Genomic DNA, 23,687 nt, shown 5'->3' on the forward strand with positions numbered 1-23,687 from the left:
GCTTCCAAGAATGCTGACCACAGTTCTCTATGATTTACTCTGGAAATACTTTCTAGACTTGTTAAATTACTCAGCTTGTCAGGTCAGACCATTTTAGACATTTCTTCAGCTTCCTACTTCTGCAGTGTTTTTCTGTTAATGATGTTCTAAAGTTTGCTTTATTCCTTTGTTTTTTTAAAAAAAATACTTTGAACACTCCCAAACCAGGCGAAGTAAGACGGGGTCAATTGTGAGACCACTCAACATTCATTGATTTCAGTGTCAGGAGAAACAGGACAGTGAGTTTGATTTCTGTGGATTGATAAGGTTCCATGACCCAAGCCTTGCTTAGGCTTAAGATCAGCCCTGAACAGTGGGCTCTCCAGTTTTAGGCAGGGGATGGACAATACTTTGTTCTCTACAGAAACATTTTCTCCACAGATTAGGTCTCGCTTATATTTCAGGCTTTGTAGATGGACAAAAAAAAAAGGCTACAATCTGCTTTCAAACCCTAAATCATACTGATACTGAGCATAACTCAATATGCTGTTTGGGGTTCAAACAAACAATGTTGCTCATATGCTGCTCTAGTCTGGAGAGTCCTTCAAGTCAAATACAGCAGTTTTAAGCTTCAAAGACTGGGATTATGAAATCAAATCCTCCCCTGTCTGCCCTCCGCCCAGGCCTGCTTTAACATTCAGATCAGACTAAAAAATATGGCCCTGTTTGGTTTAGCATACTGAACCTTAAGCCACCAAAATTCTTGAAGCACTTTTTCACCTGGGTGGAACACTAACAAAAACCTGCTGGGAATAGGGACGGCTTTTACCGGTTTTCTTTCTCTTCTATGTACTCATGGTCACTGGCTTCTGGCATCTGCACTACATTGACGCGTACAGGACGGGCACTCTGCAGGAGCCTGCGTACTTCCTGCACCCTCAAATCCTCACTCCATATCAGTGACATCACTTCCTCATTCATGTCATTCATGCCATCCTCATCTTCTTCCGATTCCATTCCAGAAGGAATATCAGAAGACAGCACTGGGCCCACAGACTGCAAGGGAAAGAAGAAGGAGAGAAGTAATTTCCAGTCATGCCTGGGGGTATTGGTAATGATCAGAAAGCCAGCAAACACCACCACAACAACTTGAAGGCACTCAGCACTTCAGAGTGCCTGCCCCACTAACCTGTGCTTGGATGGGTCTATAACTAGACTAGGCTGAGATTTGTGCAACCATGAATGACACTGTTCAGTCACTCCTAACATTCTCCTACCATAACTGATGAGGTTCAACAACACCAAGCGCTGCCTTCTGCACTTGGGTCACAACAACTCCATGAATGCTCCAGGCTTGAGGAAGACTGTCTGGAAAGCTGCCTGGTGAAACAGAACATGGTGGGTGACAGCAAGCTGAAGAGAGCCAGCAATGTGCCCAGCTGGCCAAGAAGGCCATCAGCATCCTGGCTTGAATCAGCAATAGCGTGGCCAGCAGGACTATGGTAGTGATCGTTTCCCCATTCTTGGCACTGGCAAGGTCACATCTCAAATACTGAGTTATTTTGGGTGCCTCACTATAAGGACATCAAGTTGCTGGAGCATGTCCAGAAAAGGGCAAAGAAGCTGGTGAACAGGCTTCTGAGGAGTGGCTGAGCGAACTGGGGGTGTTTAGCCTGGAGAAAAGGAGGCTCAGGGGAGACTTTGCTGCTCTCTACAAATCCCTGAAAGGAGCCTGTAATGAGGTGGGCATCAGTCTGTTCTCCCAAGCAGGCAGTGACTGCATGAGAGGAAGAGGCCTTGGGTTGTATCAAGGGAGGTTTAGGCTGGACATCAGGAACAATCTCTTCTTCACTGAAAAGGTTGTCAAGCCCTGGAACACACTGCCCAGAGAAGTGATTGAATAATCATCCCTGCAGGGATTTAAAAGATGTGTAGGGGTGGTGCTGAGGGACATGTCTTAGCAGTGGACTTAGCAGTACTGGGTTGCTCAATGACCTTAAAGGTCTTTTCCAGCCTAAACAATTCTGTAATTCATTTAGCCACAAGGAGATCTGAACATTGTGATCAAATGTTTTACCACATCTAAATGGGATAAATAACTATCAAGGGAGGAGAAGAAGATACCTTAAAAACAACAAAGATGCAGTAAAGCCTGCTGAGCAAGGACTGATGAGCTTGAAGAGGCGACAGCGAAACAGTTATCTTTCTTTCAAACCTATTTTTTGTTTCAGAGCAGTAGTAGAAAAGGGCTTTCCCCTCCCTGCCTACACAATTACCTGTGATGGCTGTGAAACGTGTTTTTTCTTTTTTGCCCTTCAAGCTCAGCAGTGAAAGCCAGGAAACTAGATGAGCATTTTGATGTGTATTAAAAAGGAAGTTAAACTCCAGAAGGGAAGGTGCAGACGGTCCCCTGGTGACGATCTGCTTTTGGAAGTGCCAATACCTACTGATCCTCAATCCCCCCAAATCAGGGCTGCTGTTCTGCACATTCTGTGCAGAAATCTGTGTTATTTTTTCTACTCACTGATGTTTTCATGAATCAGAGCTTTAATCTGGATTCCCCTCCACAACAACCTTGGCAAAAATCAAGCTGCCTAATCAAATGAACAGTAAGCCTGCATGGCAGGAAATTCCAAATCTTTGTTGCCACCAGGCACCCTGGGTTTCACCACAGTACCAGGATGTTTTCTGAACTTCAATATCACAGCTACAAGACTAGAAAACTACTGAAACATTTCCTTGCTTAGAGGCACTGTGGAAAAGGTCTTTCTTTGTAAGACTTAGTAAATCTTTGACACTGTTCAATGACACGTATCAAGGGAGTTTGCTTGGAAGAAGTAGCTGACACCATCAGATAATGCTGCCGTTCAGCAAGAACTGGATAGGCTGGAATGGGGTGAGGAACCTCTGGAAGTTCAACAAGGGCAAGTGTAGGGTCCAGCCCCTGAAGAGGATAACCTCATGTACCAGTACAGGTTAAGGGCTGACCTGCTGAAAAGCAGCTCTGTGCAGAAGGACCTGGAAGTGCTGGTGGACAAGTTCACCATAAGCCAGCAATGTGCCCTCATGGTCAAGAACACCAATTGTCTCCTGGAAGGCATGAAGAAGAATGTGGCCAGCAGGTTGAGGGAGGCTCTCCAGTTCAAGGGAGGTAAGAATTACTGGAGAGAGTCCAGCAGAGGCTGCAAAGATAAGGGAAATGGGCCATCTCTCTGTCAAGGAAAGGCTGAGAGACCTGAGGCTTTTCAGCCTGAAGAAGAGGATTGTGCCAGGCTCTTTACAGTGGTACTCAGTGGCAGGACAAGGGGCAATGGGCACAAACTGAACATGAGGAAAAGATTCTTTCCTGTGAGGGTGCCAGAGTACTGGAACAGACTGCTCAGAGAAGCTGTGGAGTCTCCTCTGAAGAGATTCCAAACCCACCTGCATATTCATTCTGGGCAACCTGCTCTGGGTGACCCTGCTTTAACAGAAGGTTTGCACTAGAGGATTCCCAGAAGTCCTCTCCAACCCCCACCATGCTCAAATTCCACTGTTCTCCTGTTTACCTACATTAGAATTTATCTAATTAAGAATTTCATTTATAATATAACATGGGAAGTGATAAATTCAGGAACAAAATCCCTCCAGAACTGTCTCTGAACTGGCCATTTTTCCTGTTCTGTACCTCAGAATTTCAGCAAGCTGAAAGACACAGAATTACAGATTAGATTGAACACAAGGTCTTCCTGAGGATCACTGGTTACACCTGACTCCAGGAAATTAACAGCTGATGAATGAAAACTTATTTCTTCTGATAAATATGCAGAAAATCTCAATACATAACTGCACCACCCATATAGCCAGCGTCCGTTTTGAAACAGGAAACTCCACCCTGCCCTCCTGAGAAACGACAAACAATTTGGTGTTTGAAGATCACTTTATCCTTTTAAGGCAACAAATATTCGAGGCTTTGTTATAAAGTAAGTGATAACATCAAATTGATCATCATTCTCAGATTCTGGACCATTATGGCTGGGCAAAAGTTCACCAGCAGAAAATAAAGCAGATTTGTAAAGAATGGTGGGATTTGAACATCCAGTTTATTTTTCTGCTAAATAAACTAGCTTCTTTGATTATGTAGTCAGTCATGAAGCCTCTATTACAAAAAAAAAAAAAATTGCAATAACATCACTTCAAAGCTAAGAGAGCAAAAAGCCCTCTTCTTGACTTCTGAAAAGGTTACAATCTGCTACTGTTGAATGTTTTATGTATGCCACTAGCCAGTATTTTCTTAAGAGTTTTGGCTTTCAGAGTGTCCTCAATAAAAGACACTCCAGTGAATTACAACTCCAAGATGCTACTGATTGCCACCATCAGAAGAAAAAGTTTAAGAGAAAACCAATACAGGCCTGTTTTCATTTTACTTCAGGATACAAATAACTAAATAATTTCTGAGAAAGAAGAGAAATATGGAAAGTGTATTTCAGAAATCAGTTCTTCCAGAGGAGAAATACCAGCCATGCTGACACAAGAAAGAACCAGACTGTCAAACAGCCACTTCCTTCTCCCTGTGCTATTGCTGCTTTGATGGCAGAGTCTCTGGACTGAGTATCAAAACCTCTCTAATGACCATCATGGATAGGAGGAGGACCTAGAGGCAGCACATAGCTATGCAAATAAAATTTTTGAGCACCATGCCTAAATTAAGTTTTATATTGTCAGTTTCTACAGATACACATTTATTCTTCCTGTGCCAGACTGAAACTATCACATGCATATGAACACTACATTGCCCTCCATCTTGAATTCTGCACTTCCTGGTGTCCAAAGCATCAGCAGATAGTGGGGGAGTTTTGGAACACAGTTCTGCCCTATATCCAATACCATGAAATCCATTTATGCCCATACTCACAGATTTACCCTTCTGCAGGTTTCCTTCACATGCCTGTTTGGACAGATCCTGGCGCCCAATCAAGAGACAAACTGCTTCTGGCCAGTCTGAGGCAGGCTGCTCCCGGCAATAATATATTGCATCTCTAATAGGAAGAGCTACACCAAAGGGAAGAGACTCCAGATCTCTTAAGGTGAAACCTGAAAATTAAGAAAAAAAAACCAAACTGTTTTATCAGAACTAGGTAAATGTATTTCATATTATGCAAGCACAAGGCTAATGCTTATGATTGCTACCATTCTGCACTGCTCTTACCAACATCTGTCATCCAAATAACTAACTTTTCAGCCAGGCTGGAAACAGATGTGCTGTGTCTGAAACTGCACCTGTAAAATAAAGGGGAATAAAGGTGAAGCCACTAAAAGCTAGTAAAATACTCAGCAAAAAGTAAAAGCCTCTGAGTTTAAAGTAATACCAAAATAACTGCTCATACCGATTGTAATTCTGTTCTGTTTGCTGTTTTCGTTGCCCTAGGAGAGACAAGGACACATTACTTCCACATTCTCTGAGCAAAAGGAGAGCACATAACGAGCATAAGACAGGAGGAGATGCTATAATGGCATCAAAGCAGGGTTACCTGATGTAATCTTGTAAAAATAATGGGAGGCTTCATTAGACACAGCGCTCTCATCACCCAGTATGTACAGAGCCACGCTCTGGGTAAGAGAGAAACATCATAACACAAAGTTACTTAGTGTGCAGCTGTCACCTTTCAGAACAGGCAGAAGATACAGGTTTAGTGTGAAAACATTGTTAGGAAAAGGAGGCTGAAACAACTGAGGCAAGGAACAAACTTCTATGCTTTACATTTCTATTCTGAAGCTTGGGAAAAAAAAAAAAGACATCTTGAAACAACAGAATTTTCTCTAGTAACTGTATCACAGGTAAAAAAGAAAATGATCTTCTAAACAGAAAAACACATTCCTGGTCATCTTTCCCATGTTTCTCACATTAAATTTAATTTCTCTTGCAAACCACCCACATCATCAACAAAAACTATTTTTCACCTGGTTTCCTCCACATCTTGAATATTGGCTACACTGGGACAGCTTTAAGTGAAAAGTTGTTCCCCATTCAAAGCAGAGTCCATCTTGGCCATCTAGCCAGCAAAAGTAAAGCAATCTGTCACTATTTACTTTTTTGATACTGCCAGACAAGCTGCTAAGCCAAAGGCAAAACACTGTTTACAGCCTCAGTGCTGCTGCTCGAACCCTCCACACTCTGAAGCAGAGGACACGCTGACTCCTGGTAGTTCATATCAGAAACTCTAACCCAAGGATCCAAGATGAGTTGCAGAGTTTCTCCTCCCTCTTTTGCTCTTCAGCCACCTCAGGCTCAACATCTCTGCTTCAGACCCTGTATTGGCAGGATTTTTCCTTAAATGCTTTGTGTACAAGCAAGTGAGGCTGACTAGAAGATAACATCAGCACTTAGAGCTACTCATGCGACAAAATATTGACGGGAAAGCTGGGAACTTCTCACTCACAAAATACAGTTAACCTGAAGTTACATTATTACTCTGCACATGCCACTACTACAAACCACAGAAAAACCCCACACAAGCAGTGAAGCATGGGCTGCTCACAAACTGTTCTTCCCAATCTGAAATACCTCCTCCCAGCTAAAACCCATCCACCCCCTCCAGTAATATTGAAGCAACAAAAGGGGGGACTCACAGGGATTTCTCTTTGCTAAATATGTACTCCTCTCCCTGTAGAGAGGTTGACACTGCACAAGGATACCCAAGAGAATCTGATGCAGACAGATGAGGTCTGTAAGTTATCAAATGTGACATCAATCTACAGGAAAGGTTAGGAGGATCTGGGGAACTACAGGCCTGTCAGCCCAACTTTGGTGCCAGGAAAGGTTATGGAGCAGCTTGAGTGCCACCACATGGCACATGCAGGACAACCAGAGGATCAAGCTCAGCCACCATGGGTTCATGAAGGGCAGGTCCTGCCTGACTAACTTGATCTCCTTTTATGACAAGGTGGGCTTAGTAGATGGGGGAAAGGCTGTAAAGCCTTTAGTAAAGCATCTGACAATCTCCCACAGCATCCTCCTATAGAAACCGGCTGCATGAGGGCTCCAGGCTTAGGGAAGACTGGCTGGACAGGTCACCTAGTGGAAAAAGACTTCGAAGTTCACAGCCAGCTGAAAATGAGCCAGCAGTGTGCCCAGGCAGCCAAGATGGCCAAGAGCATCCCACACTTGGATCCACAATAGTGCAGCCAGCAGGACTAGGGCAGTGACTGTCCCCCCATACTCAGCATTAGTGAAGACACATCTCAAATCGGAGTTGAAAGCTACTGTGCTCCTTGAAAGCTATGACATAGTGGCCATTACTGAAACTTGGTGGGACAAATCCTATGACTGGCATGCAGCTATTGATGGCTACTAGCTGTTCAGAAGGGACACGAAAGGAGGGGCGGAGACATTGCCCTCTATGTTACAAAAGCGATAGAGTGTGAAGAGAGCTCCCTAAATTATAGCCAAGAGCAAGTCAAAAGCTTATTGGTAGGAATTAGAGACAAGGAGAACCTTGTGGTTGGCATCTACTATGGGCCAATCAAGGGGAGTTTACTGACAAGGCCTTCTTACTCCAGCCACAGGAGGCATCACACTCACAGGCTCTCATCCTGCTGAAGGATTTCAACTACCCCAACATCTGACGGAAAAGTAATACTGAGTTTTGGGCAATCCAGGAGACTCATGGAGTGCCTCAGCAATAACTTCTTAAGACAGCAAATACACAGCTCTGAGGGGATGCGATATGGGATCTGACGGTCACTAATATAGGTGAGCTCATCAGAGATGTCAAGACTGGGGGCAGCCTGGACTGCAGTGATCATGCACTGGTGGAGTTACAATCCTAAGGGATACAAGTCAGAGAAGGAGCATAGACAGGACCCTGAATTTTAGGAAAGAAAACTTCCTGCTCTTGAAGGAATTAGTCAATAGGACCCCTTTGGGAATGGTCCTTGGGGACAAGGGAGCAGAAGAGAGCTAGCAGATCTTTAAGGACACTTTTCACAGTGCAAGAGCTCTTGATCCCCAAGTATAAGAAATCAAGCAAGGAAGGGAAGAGACCAGCATGGCTGAGTTGAGACCTGCTGGTCAAACTAAAAGCCAAGAAGGAACTCCCCAGGCAGTTCAAGCAGCGACAGGTATCTTGGGAAGAGTGTAGGGATGCTGCCCAGTTTTGTAGGGATGAGGTCAAGAGGGCCAGGGTGTGGCTAGAGCTGAACTTGGCAAGGGATGCAAAGAACAACAAGGTGACCTCTACAGGTACTTCAACCAGAAAATGAAGGTTAATGTACCCCCCTCAGTGATCAAGAAAGGCAAGTTACTATCAACAGACAAGGAGAAGGCTGAGGCACTCAACAACCTTCTTGCTGGGCAAACTCTCTCCTCACACCTCCTGAGCTGAAGGACAAAGTCTCTCCCCTGTAAGTAAAGACAAAGTTTGTGATCACCTGAGGAACCTGAGCATACACAAGTCTATGGGACCTGATGTATCCCAGAGTCCTGAGGACTCCAAAAAGTCCTGGCAGTCAGGTGAAGCCCCTGGTGACTAAAAGAAGGGAAACATCCATTTTAAAAACAGGTAGAAAGAGGATCCCAGAAACTACCAATCTGTCAGCCTCCCCTCTGTGCCTGAAAGATCATGGAACAGATCCTCCTAGAAGTTCTGATAAGACACAGGGAGGACAGGGATGCGATTCCAGACAGCCAGCTTGGCTTTACTAAGGGCAAGTCCTGCCTGACCAACCTAGTGGTTTTCTACAATGAAGTGACAACGTCAACAGACAAGGGAAGGGCAATGGATGTCACCTATCTGGGCTTCTGCAAAGCCTTGGACATGGCCCCCCATAACATCCTTCTCTCCGAGTTGAAAAGGTATGGATTCAATGGATGGACTGTTCAGTGGTTAAAAAAATTGGCTGAATGGTTGCATCTAGAGGGTACTAGTCAATGGCTTGATTAATCGTTGACTAATGGTTGGACTTGATAATTTTGAAGATCTCTTCCAACCTTTATGATGCTATTCTATGATTCTGTGTGTTAGTATGGAGCAGCAACACTTGCAGATGCTTAAGTTTCTCAACAGTAGAGAAACAGCAGAGTTCTTTGTCACAGGCTCAATAGTCTTCCAGTATGACCCCACTGCAAATAAACCCTCTGCTCTTTGACTCCCCAGCTGGGGACACTTCACTTGCAGGAAATAAAGCAGCTACAGCTAACTCTGACCACAGCATTGGCAGAATTAAAACATATCTTCTTTACCAAAGCACATACCAGTACTACCAGTTTGCTCCTTTCACAGATTCCTGGTAAGTAAGGATAAGGCTGCACTCCTTCTCCCTTCAGACAGGAACTCAGCCACTGAAAGACACTTGGAGGCTCAGCAGAAAAAAATGAGGGGTGGTGCATGAAACCTGTTTGGACTTAATCATATGAAAAGCAATGACACTGAGTTCATGGCAAGTGCACAAGAGCTCTCCACTATTCCAAAAGCAAGTATAGCACTTCTTTTTAACAATAAAAATACAGTATTTCCCAAAAATGTGACACATCTCAGACCTGTTAGGTGGAAGTTTATAGGTGGACAGTAATAAAAATCTGACACCTTCCTGTCTTTCCAGAACAGGAAAGTTACCTCAGTCCATGATGAAAAGAAACAAATACAAAGTAATTCTCAAAAACCTCACACTCTTGTAAATCAGTAACATTAAATTGCTTAAATGAGAACATAATATAATTATAACCTCTATGCCTTCTTTGCCCCAAAACAGGAGTAGCAAAGCCCAAGCAACACTGTAAGACCTTTTTTTGGTCAGCACAAACAGTAGTTGCCCTTTCTTGACTAGTGAATTCCCACTGGCAAGACACTCATCAGGTGCAAAGAGAACATCTGACCTTATTTCAGGTTTTGTGGGGTTAGCCCTGATTTGGTTTTTATGACCTGTGAATGACAAGCCTGCCAGCCTAGCCATACTTTCCACAAGAGGGGCACATCTCACTACCAGATGCGAGACAGATGGCTGCTAAGATTTCTCAGCCAGTCTCAGCTAGGAGTTTGCCAAGATGAAACCATCATTCCCTGCCAAATTTTTGTTGTCTAGAGTGTCCCATGAGGCACTTACAGCTATACTATGCTCTTTTCATTCCAGTCTTCTTAGGAAGTTACAAAAAACAAAGGAACAAGGCAACCTCAGCACTATAAGCACAGTTTGGTATATTGGGATTAAGACCTGACCAGCTTTAAAGGGAAAAAGTCACTGATATGGTCAGTATAGGAGAGAATCTTCCCATTGTAATCACTGAATACCCAGCTTTGCAAAGTCTTGAACTCACCTTGATGAATCATGCAAGTCTGTTGAGAAGTTTTTACAAGGGCTGGATAGTCTCTGTAGTAATAATCTATATAAGCTTCAAGTTTTAAGTCCCTAGAATAAGAGCAGTAAATCCTATTAGAGGGGGAAACCCCCACACAAGCTTTCTGCATTTCAGTGACATTTTCTGCTGATTTTTTTTTAATGTTTGTGTACACACTAGATATAAGGAAGGATGTTTTGAGTTCCTTAACTGAGGCTGCTCATGGGCACTGCATCTGTGTTTAATTTTCCCCAAGCACATAAAGTTTTAAATATTTATTTGCTTTCTTCAAATCCATGATTTTGGTCTGCTCCACTCTGGGCAATCCCTAAATTTCCCATTATCAAGAGACACTGCATCATATATGATATCTGCAATTTGTCATGGGCCTACCTGGCCAGCTGGACCAGAAGAACAACAAGTGAACGAATTCCTTCTCCCATCAGAATATTCAGTTTGATCTCCTCATAGATGAGATGCAGAACAAAGAAAATAGCAGGAATATGGGTAAAAAGGAGGGTTGAGGAATCCAAATTAAGGCACTGTGAAAAGTCATCCTTTGTAGCTGAAACTTCCAGAGGGTCCAGTCGCAAAGCTTTGGCAATGGGATGAGACTCAAAATTCCTATGGTAATCAGAGCTCAACAGATACTCCCAGTCCTAGACCAAATAAACAAGGAAGACAGAAGGAGGTTCCATAATGAACATAACCTTCCAGCAAAGAACTCCAAAGCACTGCTGCAGAGAAGGCCTTTCTCTCCCCATAAACCAATACAAATGTGATTGTGGTATGCTAAGGTAAATGTGATGCAAAAACCCCGCAAGCCATAGACATTAAATTGTTTCATCCTTTTTTTATCCCCTTCTTAGTTTTTTTTTTTGAAAGCCTCCTCAGCTTTTTTTACAAGTAGCCATGGGAGTGAGATAACTTCATTTGTAAAGGATGAAGTACCTAGGAGAGATCTGACCTTGTCTGAAGACTATATGGAATTGCTTTGTGTTCTCTATTAAATTAATTTCCAAGTCCAACTCACTTCTCTGGAACCCTGACAAGCAAGGTCACATGATGCAGCCACAGCACAGGGCAAAATAACTTTCTTTCTCCAAAAGGCTTGTAATCTCAGATGAGCTCAGAAGAAATGCAGTATCTGAGGGGTGTTTCCTCTGTTTTGCCTTTAAAAAACCCAACCCCCACCAAGGCTCTTATTTGTAAAAGAACTATTACTTACTTCATCTGACCCTGTTTCTGACGGTCTAGCTTTCTTGGGAGCAATAACTGGTGAAAGGGATCCTTCAAAATCAAACTGCAAGAAATAAAAAGATCAAAAGCAGCTCAGTATTCATAGAATCAACCAGGTTGGAAGAGACCTCCAAGATCATCCAATCCAACCCATCATCCAGCCCTATCCAACCAACTAGACCATGGCACTAAGTGCCCCATCCAGTCTTTTCTTAAAGATCTCCAGGGATGGCAACTCCACCACCTCCCTGGGCAGCCCATTCCAATGGGCAATCACTCTCTCTGTGAAGAACTTCCTCCTGATATCCAACCTATACAACTTGAGACTGTGTCCCCTTGTTCTGCTGCTGGTTGCCTGGGAGAAGAAACCAACCCCCACTTGCCTACAGCCTCCTTTCAGGTAGTTGTAAACATCAGTGATGTCACCCCTGAGCCTCCTCTTCTCCAGGCTAAACACCCCCAGCTCCCTCAGCCTCTCCTCATAGGGCTTGTGTTCCAGACCCCTCACCAGCTTTGTTGCCCTTCTCTGGACACGTTCCAGTACCTCAACAACTCTCTTGAATTGAGGGGCTCAGAACTGGACACAGTACTCAAGGTGTGGCCTGACCAGTGCTGAGTACAGGAGAAGAATAACCTCCCTTGTCCTGCTGGCCACACTATTCCTGATGCAGGCCAGGATGCCATTGGCTCTCCTGGCCACCTGGGCACACTGCTGGCTCATGTTCAGCCTACTATCAACCAGCACCCCCAGGTCCCTTTCTGCCTGGCTGCTCTCCAGCCACTCTGCCCCAGCCTGTAATGCTGCTTGGGGTAGTTGTGGCCATAGTGTAGAACCCTGCACTTAGCCTTGTTAAAATCTCACCCCATTGGTCTCTGCCCACCCATCCAGCCTGTCAAGGTCCCTCTGCAGGGCCCAACTTTGTACAAGTGAATCACCAATTGTGGAATCCAAATTCAAACTCAGCATTACACAACTCAAAAAACTTCAAATACATTCAGTAAAACAGTGGCAAAACCCAACAAAACAAACTTTGAACGCTGTCATTTAAAATCAACATGGAAAAATCCTCTTTAGGAAACATGAATCTAAGTTCTAATTTGTGTCTCTAGCAAAAATAGGCTTAATATGGATTAGGTGAAGCAAATCTTTAATGCATCACTGCTAGTCAGTAAAATATTTATGATTTATTTTTATCTGACCAAGACAATTGGTAGTAAGTACCTTATAAATATATTTAATGATAAATACAAACTAAAATGTATACCTAAAACATAGTAAAAGAGAATTGATTTGTTGGCATCTTAAGACAAAATACAATCTGTTTCTGACACAATTCAATGTCTCTGACCATTCCGAAACTTGAAGAATTATCACTACTGTTAACATAAGTTATAAAAACAAACATATGAGCTTGTTTACATTACGTGTCCAGGACAGTCTCTCTGTGTTGTAACCCATCATATTCATGAGACACGTAACAAACAAATTCCATTCCGAGTGATAGCTTGGTCCTCCTGGAGCATTATAAGCATTGTACCACTTGACAAGCATCTGTACTGCTACCTCCTTGGGCAGGATAGCTTTGATCCCTTGCAGGCATTTTTTCACTGTTGGAAAAGAAGAAAATAAAATTTAGGTGTGTTTTCCATCTTGCCTCCTGGTACTTCTTCCAATCAGTGCTATAAATCTTTACAGAACCTCTTATTACACCTACTTTTAACTCTCTGGCAACTCTTTGGATAAACACCACACAACCTCCAACAGCTGTTCCTTTAGTTCGGGTTAAGCACAGCCTAATTCATCACACAAAGGGGAAAAACAGTCCTTTTTTCTCATCACTGAAATTTGTTTGTCTGAACTGGCATCTCAGTCCTTAAAGCAACAACATACTCACCAGTGGAGAGCAAAGCAACCTAAAGAACAAAGCTCTAAGAGTTCAGCAAGCAAAGCACTAAAAGCAACAGAGCACACCCAAGTAAACAGCAGCAGCTCTAGAAAGTAAGTTAACAGAGCTTGGAATATGTGGTACTGAATCCTTACACAGTCTAAACTAGGCAGAAACTACTTGAAAAACAACTTCATGTGCTGGATTTGGAATCATACCCAGTTCTGAAGTGGCAATTTCAGGAATTGTAATCCGAACCATTGTGTTATTGCTGAGTTCCTGGAAGAATAAAGACAGGTAAGAGTCAAACTATGAAATGCATAGTCAGGTCAGTAAAGATTTGCAACCTCAGACATTAGCTCCATGAAACACATGAAAGCAATCTTAAGCTGCATCACTGGAGGGAATCAATTAAATTATGTCATTTCTAGAGTATTCTATAGCAAGAAAAAAAGCACTCTGGTATTTTGTTGTTAATCAGGAGCTGCTGGCAATGTCTCACTATGCAGCTGAACCAAATGTGACCTTCATTTTGCTTTGCTAATAAAGTGCTGACTCAAAATACTGGATAATACCTACTAAAGTTACTCTGTTGTGGACAGGATCTCTCAGAGCATGAATGAAAGTTCCAATCTGCTGAAAAGTACAGTCTTCAACATAAGTTGAGTCATGAAGCTTAGAAGTATCCCGTAGCTCTGGAACTGGTGATAAAAGCACACCCTGAAAAGCAGTAAAAAGGATTGTTTAGCATTCCTGAAGTAAGAGGATCTGAGCAAAGGACAGCTAAACCTGCCATTTAATAGACCAATAAGTAGTGTGAAAACAACTTTAAATCTTTCCAATCTCCACCTCACAAGTTTTATGGAACTCATAAATAAATCAACAGGGCAGCAGTAAACAGATCTTTTTTAAACACTGTTTATTCAGGGGATTTACTGAAGAAATACAAAAGATTTAGCTCCAAACCCAATATTTAAAGGTAAAAATCCACCAATCATTTTAAACTATTACAACTAAACCCCTCCCAAGGCAGGACTTCCTTTCTTCTTACCTCTTCTAAGGGTGCCAGATGTTTATTCAAAGGCTTGGATGGAGTGCTGACACTATCCAAGGGAGTGCTTGGCCGAGGCATTTGGGTGGACATTGTCAGGGATGGAGCAGGCAACCCAGGAACAAAAACTTTCCCCACCTTTTTGTGACAAATATAAAGGAAAATAAAACATTTGGGGTTTATGGCAAGCTTGCTTATGTATACAGACACCATCAAGTTTTAATATATTAAAGGAAAAGCTCTAAGAAAAGTGGGTATGTACTAAACCTAAAGTCTCTGAAGACTAGATATAATTACTGTCTTCAGGCGAGGACACCCTGAAAAAAATACCATATATTGTCAGTATTGAGAGTAAACCTGTAGCAATAATGTTCATTAAAAGCTGGAGCAAGGCTTCACTGAGAAATCTTTATTTTCAGGGAGTTCACTCACTTTTATACATACATATATGTAAAAACATATACATGTGTATACATATATACATACATGTACACACATATAGAAATTACAGTGTAGAGGGTTTCTGTATACATGGAGAGAACATGGTACATCTCTATACAACTGAAGAAGTTTTAAGTCCTTTGGATGAATCATGTCCATTCTATTAGCAGCCCTTTGTAAAACAAAGCATTTGACACCTAAAACAACCTGGCACGCTACAGAGAAGTCTGAAGGGTTTTTTTGCTCAGGAACAATTCTTAATTTCCATATTTTTGAAGTTTGCTTTCTTTGAAAGCATTTCATTACTAAAGTATTTTACCATCACCAAAAATAAACTGAAGACATGATTTAATTGTGCCACAAGGTACCACTGACTCTTTAGAACTACTTTTCCAGCACATTAAATATACTTGCTGTATGAGCACAGCCACCTTTCCTAAACAAGCAAGTCTATAGGAGCCTAAAATGACATCTTGTAAGGTGTAATGCACACAACATCTCTTATACAGCCCTGTTTGTAATCAAACCTTTCTTTTGAATAGGAAAACTGTTACTTACCCTAACCACTCCAGAATAAAGTACTAGATTCCCACTGCCTTCCAGAACCAGCAGTGTATCAATGCCCTGTAAGAAGCAAGCAGAGCATTCAGCTTCGTCTGTTTCAGTAAAATGACAATGGTTGGATAAGCAGCAACAAGCCAGGATACTCCACAATTCACAGTCCATACAGAGGTGCATACCTGCACTGGAGCTGCATCCTTTGCTTGAATATTGGTAACTGAGCCAAAGATCAGCTGCGACTTGTCGTTGCTCTCTTGAAATTTTACACACCTAGAGATTTGACGTAACAAAAGGCAACATAAAAGGCCTGTCTTATCTGCTGTACAGAACAATGGCAGAAAATTTAAGACACAGTGTTGCACAACACAGTTACTTTTATTGTGGTACAGCTTTCCTTCCTCCTTCTTTTGCTTACTTTATCCTGTTAGTCTAATTAAAACCCTTAATGTACTGCTAAAGGTTAAGCATGACAATAAAGAGTATCATTCAAATTACAGTTAATGTCTCACAACTTCTGTATTAAATAGTCCAACTGTCTATGCCACAACAGTTCAAAACACACATGAGAGTCAGTGATGACTGATAACTGATCCCACTAGCTGGAGGAATAAGTATGTCAAACCCCATGTCTAGCTGGTAATTTTTAGAGTGCTCTTCTGTGTTCACCCAAAAGATGCTCACCGCAGTTGGAGCTGGGATTCAACTAAAAAGCACAAGAACTTCTGCCCACAAAGATCAGTGGTAATAAACACTTTGGATGCTTGGGAATTCTTCTCTCTGTAAGAGGAACACAACAGTCAGCATACTGCATGGGCTACTAAAAAACAAAATTAATGAAGGAAAACAGTGACCACAAGCTGTAGGGTCATATTAGGCTTCAATGAGCCAGTATCAGTTTTGTTATTACTCTTAAAGCTAATTTTCTAGCACTCCAATCTCCACATTCCCCACTCCTTGGTCAGGCAGAGTGCATGCTACTTGTTCTTTTCAGTCTTAGGTTTTATGCTGTGTTTTGCCCCTTTTGATGGTAACACAGGCAAAAAAAACCCCAAAGCAATGACGATGTTAGGTCTTTAAAGATCTCATGAAACCATTCCCCAGCTCAGAGGGGGCTACAAATAACACAGCAGGTAAAACCGTTCCAAGTGCCCAATTCCTTTTTTCAAGGGAGCTGAGTTCTCATGCCCCAACGCAACACCTAACCTCATGTTTGTGACTGTTTCTGTCCACAGATGATCTATACACAGCTCAGGAACAATGGGTTCAGTTTCTGGTGTAAGGAAGGAATCACTGCAGCTGCTGTTTGGCGAATGTGTAATGCTGTGTCTCTTTGGTGACTGGGCATTACTGGAGAAGTTGAATCTCTGCACTCCTGAGAAAGAATGGACTCCCAGGGCAGGGGAATGAGAGCGGCTGCAAGCAAACACATAACACACTGCTGAAACATCTATTTTCATGATCAGGTACAGAATCCCACACTAGTAGAGACTTTAAAAACAAACCAAAAACACCTTAAAACCAGTAGCTAGCTCAATATTATTCTTCTTTAGTAATACTGTGGAGCAAAAGGAAACAATTCTCTAACTAATTTCCAATCATCTCTGTCATAATCCAACAGATGAGATTTCAAAAGTAAGAAAACCAACATTTCAAGTTATGTGGTCCATTCCCTCAAAAACCTCTCCTAGCCTTTTCCCTCTAAATATGGCTTCCTTTAGATAAGCCATTCCTGGGACTAAAAAAAATTGTAGGCAGTCCCTGACTCCACTACAGACTGACTACATCATGACAGAACAGGAGCTTCTTTAGCTCTTGCATAGCAATTATAGTCCTGTGCTTTTGGGATAACAGCACACCAAATATCACAGGAATACTCCCAAAGGGCTTTCAGATGCTCTAACAGAGATACCTGTAACTTAGATGGACAGATGTGTAATGGCAGAGAAACACAAACCAGCAATTCCAAACATGGATCCTATTCCACAGCTCCTATTCCTGGTTATTGTCCATGTAACATGTTCAGCACCCACCTCAAAGCAGCCATGTTGGAGATGGATGGTGAGCGGGACTGCATACTGGGTGATGACGCTGATCTACTCTGGCTGTGCATGGATGAGTAGTTCTGGAAAGGGGAGCCCACAGGAGAGTCTCCTTTGGAAAAGCTTCTCAGATGAGCAGTCAAAGAGCTGCTAGTGGCCACGTGTGGTGGTGTGCTCATCTGTTCTGAGAACTTCAGCACTGTGTTCTGCTCCTGGGAAAGAAAGCAAAGCTGTCTATGCGCAAACAGCACATGGAGAGTAACAGCCAGGAAGACTCTCAAAGGGCTTGTTTCCTTACTTAGGTGTTAAAATCTATGCCTAGGTAGATGCTCAGCCTAAGCAGTTATTCCTATCAACCACACTCTCTTCTTAAGCCAGAGAAACTACTCTTCTAGTTTTCAGAGCAATAAGTTGTAAAAAAAAAAAAAAAAAAAAAGTCTTACTCTCTTCTAAATACACTAAATCACAAATACCAGGTATTTCTAACATACATGGCCATAAGGGCATGTCAACACACAAAAACATATTTAGTTGACAATCAATGTTTACCTCTGGCTTTACTTTCCGAAGAGTCCAAACAGTGTGCAAACTCTGCATAGTATCATAAGTCATCACAATGGAAGGTTCAGCGTTGACGAACACAATCCTCAAGGTGTAATCAGCAACATACTGCACTCGAGAAGAGCCAAACACACCTGACAAAGAAGCATTTAAGGATCATGTCTACAGAAGTGTTACTAGTTACATGGTTAGCACTTCTCACCCACTTTCTTTTGCAGTCTGGGTTCTCTTCCTGAGCAGTTTCCCTACTGACTGAGAAGGTAAAATTCCTGAATTCTTTAAAGAGTGTTCAAGTGACATATTTAAGCCAGACTGTTGTACTCCAAGTGATACATTAATGATGTAAACCTACCTGCAGACTTACACACAAGCGGTGTTATCTCATCTAATGGGTGCAGCATGCTGAACATAGTAGGCAAAGGTTCTCTAGAAAGAAATCAAACAAAGCATCTTTGAAAACAAGTTGCTCTCTCTTGTAATTGGTACATGTGCTGCAATCCCAAAACAGCTCCTCAGACTTTAACAAATGTGAGACATCTATTCACAGAAGCTTGTTGGATAAATCAAAGATTGGTGAATCAAATCCAATGATTACGTAGTTTTACAAATCAGAGCACTCGAGAATGACCCCATCTGCTGGCCACGGGATAGACTGGCTGGCCAGAGTGAAGAGAGCTGGCACAAACCAAGTTTGGAGGAAGAAAAGAGGTAAGAGCCCTTAATCCAGACTCATCTTAAGAGTTTAAGTCCCACAGCTCCCACACAAGCAGAGAGGCACCAGGTCATTTGTCTCTATCGCAATGCAACAACCAAGTCACCTTCATCTATAGTAGCAGCAGCAGCAAAAGGAGGAATTTTCACCAAAGACCAGGTTGAGGAGGACCAATAATTTTTTTTTTTTTGCAATTAATAAACAATTTTACAACCACTATTTCTTATCCCACCTCTGCTCAGGACTAAAGAATCATAAGTTCTTGAACAGACAAAATCCAAGAGAGAACAAGTGGCTGCTTAAAGCTGCTTGTCAGTACATCATCCAACTTGTCGCTCTGCTTCTCAGCTGTATGCCCAGCCACAGAGCATAGGGATCACAGGATCCTCACCAAATAACAGGATGCTCCAGACATTTAAACCATCCTGTAGCTGAAAAAAAAAGTCTCAAAGACAACTGCTCAGTGAATCTCCCAGTCATCCATCACAGCCTGCAACCACATCCTAGGATAAATTTTAATGAGATCAGGCTAGTAACACTCATGTCATGCTTCCTATTATCCTATTCCCAGGATCACCACTCCCAATTACACCACAGATTGTCAGAATTCAACCTGACTTCACCTGTCCCTCTCACAAACACAGATTCTTTTCATTATTGCTCTTCAACTCTTACTTTCTGTCTTATATTGGCAAAGAATTTATAATGAAACAAGCAAAGCCACTCATTACATACCTGGGTGGACTTGAAGGTACTTCATGTGAAGAACTGCTGCGCTCGAATAACAAACCATATTTTGTTGGCCAGACATTTGCAACCTAGAAAAAAATTACAAATAGAGTCATGACATAAAAACCCCAAATCAAGTATTTACTATACTCAAGCAGACACCATCAGCAATGCTTTATACACACACCCCTGCCCCCATACAGTGTGTAAACAGGTAATAAGCCCATTTCTGGACAAAAAAAAAAAAAAACAACAAAAAACCAAAACAGCACATACCTGAAAAGGTAAAGCAGCAATGTAGTCCTTTCCCTCTATGCTATGCACATTTATACAGGAATTCTGCAATATGCAGATACATTTCTCTACTATTTCATCACTGCCTGAAACTGAGATAAAAACAAAGACAGTGATAATTCTCTCTTTCCTCAGACATGCTCTATACACCAGATAGAAACTTGAGGGGCATTGCTGTCTGAACACAGCAGGTCTTGATAACTAACTTCTTACACCAAGAGGGCTGAACTCAAAGCATTTGTTTGGCATTACAGTAAATAGGAAACTTACCGTCAGCTCGTTCAGATTTTTCCTGGGGTATAGTGAAATCACACCATAAGGCCTGAAACCAAAACCGGTATAATTATTTCTGGAAAGCAAGCTGATGCTGCCACACAACCTCATCTTTCTGCATTTCCCAAAATATCCCCACCTCAGGAAACAATCTGAAAACAGCAATTTTTAGCTAACCTGCATTCAGCCACCACCTTTCCACGTTTTCCTACCTGCAGAACAGGGCTGTCAACAGTGAAAGCCTTATAAACAGTAGACGCTTGGTTTTTACTTCCTTTGCTCCAGATGACCATATTGCTGGCCACATACAGCTCTTCATCGTAGTCTACCTCTTCCCCGACATCACTGACACCTTTTCTCAACTGCCAACTTTCCTGAAAGCCAAGATGTTTTTTAAAAGAAAAGTTATGAGACCAAAAGCCCGTGGCCATGGCGTAGCCAATTTATTTACTAAGCTATAAAGCCAAATGAAGGCTCCTGCGCCTTCGTACCCGCTGCCGCTCGTGGATCGTCACCTCGCGGAGGGACCCCACCAGCCCGGCCGCCCCGTCGGAAGAGCAGAGCTCAGAGGCGGGCTGCAGCCTCCGGAGCTGGAGGGTGAGGGCGCTGGGGTGGTGCCGGCAGTGCTCGCGGCCCCGGGGGGCGAACTCCTGCAAGTCGCCGGCCGCAATCATCGTCGCCCTCTCGTCAGAGTGGTCCGACATGGAGGCCCGATATCCTCATTATTTCTGAGAGGGACGCACGCACACACCCGCCGCGACCGGGCTCTCCGGCTACCCGCGCCGCCCGGGGTGCTCGGGAAGCCTGGCAGGACGCGGCAACGCGGCTAAGGCGAGCACAGGCGCCAGCTCCTCATATGGGCGCCGCCATGTTGTCACTCCCAGCCTCCCCTGCGGCGCTGCGCGGGGGACGCCGGGGAGGAAAATGGCAGAGCCGCGTGGCGTGAAACCTTAGGGTCTCAGCGCCTAGCCTGAGGGCTTTTGGCTGTGGCTCCTGAGGGAAGTGCTACTCAAATGGCGGTTTGGCGTGGTGTAATCACGCCGATCTTTAAAACATTTCCCTGGCGTGTGGCTTAGGCCCTCGGCAGCCTGGTGTGCCCGTGGGCAGCAGAGAACTTCACATAGCGCTGCTACCTTAGCAGCCTGCATCTCCGTTTCCCACTCCCATGGCAACTTTCCTAATGAACTTGGACCTGTCTCACCCCCCATGAATCAATTTGTCCCCCTCTCTTCTGAACATAGCAAACAGCTGAAGGACTGTCTGAAATCTCCTGAGGCTTGTGACAAAACCATCCGTACCCCTCAACTCCCCCTCCCCACAGCCAGTCATGTATTTCCCCAGTTAGATATTTCATAGACTCATGGAATAGTTTGGGTTGGAAGGGAACATTAAAGGTCACCTACTTCAATCCCTGCAGTGAACAGGAACATCTTTTAACTAGGTGTTAATGGCTTCTATACTGATGCTTCAACATATTTTGCTTTAAGGTGTAAAAGTTGACACAGCGTGGAATTCATATGCCTGTACAGTGTGTATGGGCTGTTACTTTCCAAAGGAAGGCATGATGCTCAGGAAACAACACTAAGTTAGACTATTTGGTAGGACTGCTGGAGCATCCCGAACGCCTGTCATTTGCAAGTCGTCACCAGATACGTTGTACAACGCTCCTCACAACATTTCATGTGATATGGATTACCATAACACATTGGAAATCTGGTCTCCACTGACTTAAACCATCTAGAAAAAAAGAGTTCTTGACACACCAGTGGGCAGTGCCTGAGGTGGCTATGATATTATGAAGAGGTTATGTCTGAAAGAAAGTTGTAGTGAGGTAGGATTTGGTCTCTTCTCCCAAGGAACAAGTGGTAGCACAAGAGGAAACAGCCTCACATTGCTCCGGGGGAGGTTTAGGTTGGACATGAGGAACCATTTGTTCATGGAAAGGGTTGTCAAGTCTCGCAATAGGCTGCCCAGATCCTGTGGTGGAGTTGCCTTTCCTGGGGAGTGTTAAAAGACAGGTAGATATGGTGCTGAGAGACATAGTTTAGTGGTGACCTGGCAGTGCTGGGTTAACTGTTGGACTTGATCTTAAAGATCCTTTTCAACTGAAATGATTCTATAATCCTCTGTTTCACATGTAAAGGCTAAGGCTGAGGATGCCCAAACCTTTGTAACTGCACTTCTGGCTACCAGCACCAGGTGTCAGGCAATAAACCTGGGTTTCCTGAGGGACCCCCAATTTTTGCCAAAGGAGTGATGTGCTGACGGGCATTTCTGTGTGATCAAAGGTTGGGCTGTTTGGGTTCCAGCATCTGCTGTTCTGCCTCGGTTGTGGTCTCACAGCAAAACGTGCAGAAATAGTGCTCTCAGCTGCCAAAATCTGGTAGGACAATCAGATTATTTTTATTCTTCTAAAGAACAAGTTCCACTGATGAGATCAGCACTGCGCTGTTAATCTGACCATCTTGCAGGCGCTGTAGCACTCACAGGCATCTGTCCCATGTGGATGTGCCAACAGTGAGCAAGCTTGCCCTGCAGTCTTTTCATTAGAATATTGCAAAATGAGCTCCTTACCTCTCACCTTTATAATTGCTCACCTAAACAAGGTGTTGCTGGCTACAGATCACAGCCAGCTACTATTTTTCATGATGTACTTCCTCCATTTGCATCCATGTAGCATACCAGAAAACGCCTTTTTTTTTTTTTTTTCCTTTTCCTTTTTCTTAGAACCTGTGATGTGAAGCACAAAAATTTGTCTGACAGGCAATAATAACAAAACAAAGCCTGTGTAAAGTAGCCTGATGGGAACTGAAAGGGTAGTGTCCTCTGGTGAGGATGATTTTTCTTTTTAAGACATTAGTTTCACATGAGAAATCAAAGGAGGAGGGAGAAGCTGGTGAATAATTTAAAACATATTTGAAAGTGTATTTCCAGTGTGTGATTTGGGGAATCCTTGTTTCAAGGCATGCCAATAAGCACTATTGTTTTCTCAGAAAGGAGAAGAAGCCTGCTGGGGAAAGACAGGTTTAGGAGAAGCAGGAATTCACCAGAATGTTTTCGTATCATATCACAACTTATGGGCAGGAAGAGAACTGAAAGAAATGGTAACCTGGATCTCCATATTGGATATGGAGATTGGATATGGAGCCAGGGACCACATTTTCACACAGAGATAAATTTGTACAAATACTGAAATACAAACACTTTTGTGGGCAAGTAAGAATGCCCAGGGCTCAAAATGAGGAAGGGTCAATCCAGAGTCCAACCTTTGAAGATGTCTTTCTGCTTTTGAGAAATAATTTATGGACCAGAAGAAACTGTCTTAGGAAGAGACAGCTGATCCAAAGGACAGAACGTGTCTGGTAAGAGATGTAGCATCAACCATGTACCCAAAGAAAGCAACAGAAGAACATAGCACCACAGAATATTCAGTGTTCTCTGCAAATTGTTTGGGAGATACATTCTGTGACCAGGGTATAATATTTAACACAAATGGGCCATCTGCCTTGAGCTAAAAACACATTGCCATATTCCAGGGAGGTGGTGGAGTCGCCATCACTGGAGATGTTCAAGAAAAGACTGGGTGAGGCATTTAGTGCCATGGTCTAGT

The 23,687-nt window shown here is 43.1% G+C and overlaps 2 protein-coding genes across 2 annotated transcripts in view; one reads left to right on the top strand and one right to left on the bottom strand.

Annotated features, from left to right (window-relative positions):
- The window catches only part of ANAPC1 (anaphase promoting complex subunit 1), a 34,872-nt gene extending 14,091 nt beyond the window's left edge, over nt 1–20,781 (bottom strand). Inside the window, exons 1-25 of the mRNA XM_054383761.1 lie at nt 20,569–20,781; nt 20,290–20,451; nt 20,075–20,126; nt 19,787–19,890; nt 19,517–19,599; nt 18,422–18,495; nt 18,058–18,203; nt 17,500–17,720; nt 16,673–16,882; nt 16,151–16,246; nt 15,649–15,739; nt 15,467–15,532; nt 14,468–14,605; nt 13,996–14,136; nt 13,635–13,695; nt 12,951–13,138; nt 11,520–11,594; nt 10,685–10,950; nt 10,271–10,362; nt 9,212–9,360; nt 5,490–5,568; nt 5,346–5,382; nt 5,168–5,238; nt 4,870–5,052; nt 809–1,022 (exon numbers count right to left, since the gene is read on the bottom strand). Of these exons, the coding sequence (XP_054239736.1) occupies nt 809–1,022; nt 4,870–5,052; nt 5,168–5,238; nt 5,346–5,382; nt 5,490–5,568; nt 9,212–9,360; nt 10,271–10,362; nt 10,685–10,950; nt 11,520–11,594; nt 12,951–13,138; nt 13,635–13,695; nt 13,996–14,136; nt 14,468–14,605; nt 15,467–15,532; nt 15,649–15,739; nt 16,151–16,246; nt 16,673–16,882; nt 17,500–17,720; nt 18,058–18,203; nt 18,422–18,495; nt 19,517–19,599; nt 19,787–19,890; nt 20,075–20,126; nt 20,290–20,451; nt 20,569–20,781 (3,212 nt within the window). The remainder of the gene's footprint in view (nt 1–808; nt 1,023–4,869; nt 5,053–5,167; nt 5,239–5,345; nt 5,383–5,489; nt 5,569–9,211; nt 9,361–10,270; nt 10,363–10,684; nt 10,951–11,519; nt 11,595–12,950; nt 13,139–13,634; nt 13,696–13,995; nt 14,137–14,467; nt 14,606–15,466; nt 15,533–15,648; nt 15,740–16,150; nt 16,247–16,672; nt 16,883–17,499; nt 17,721–18,057; nt 18,204–18,421; nt 18,496–19,516; nt 19,600–19,786; nt 19,891–20,074; nt 20,127–20,289; nt 20,452–20,568) is intronic.
- Nucleotides 20,780–23,687, top strand: part of MERTK (MER proto-oncogene, tyrosine kinase) — a 31,438-nt gene continuing 28,530 nt past the window's right edge. Inside the window, exon 1 of the mRNA XM_054383762.1 lies at nt 20,780–20,785. Coding sequence (XP_054239737.1) covers nt 20,780–20,785 — 6 coding nt within the window. The remainder of the gene's footprint in view (nt 20,786–23,687) is intronic.

This window comes from Indicator indicator, chromosome 9 (genome assembly GCF_027791375.1).
Source record: "Indicator indicator isolate 239-I01 chromosome 9, UM_Iind_1.1, whole genome shotgun sequence".
NCBI classification, from domain to species: Eukaryota; Metazoa; Chordata; class Aves; order Piciformes; family Indicatoridae; genus Indicator; species Indicator indicator.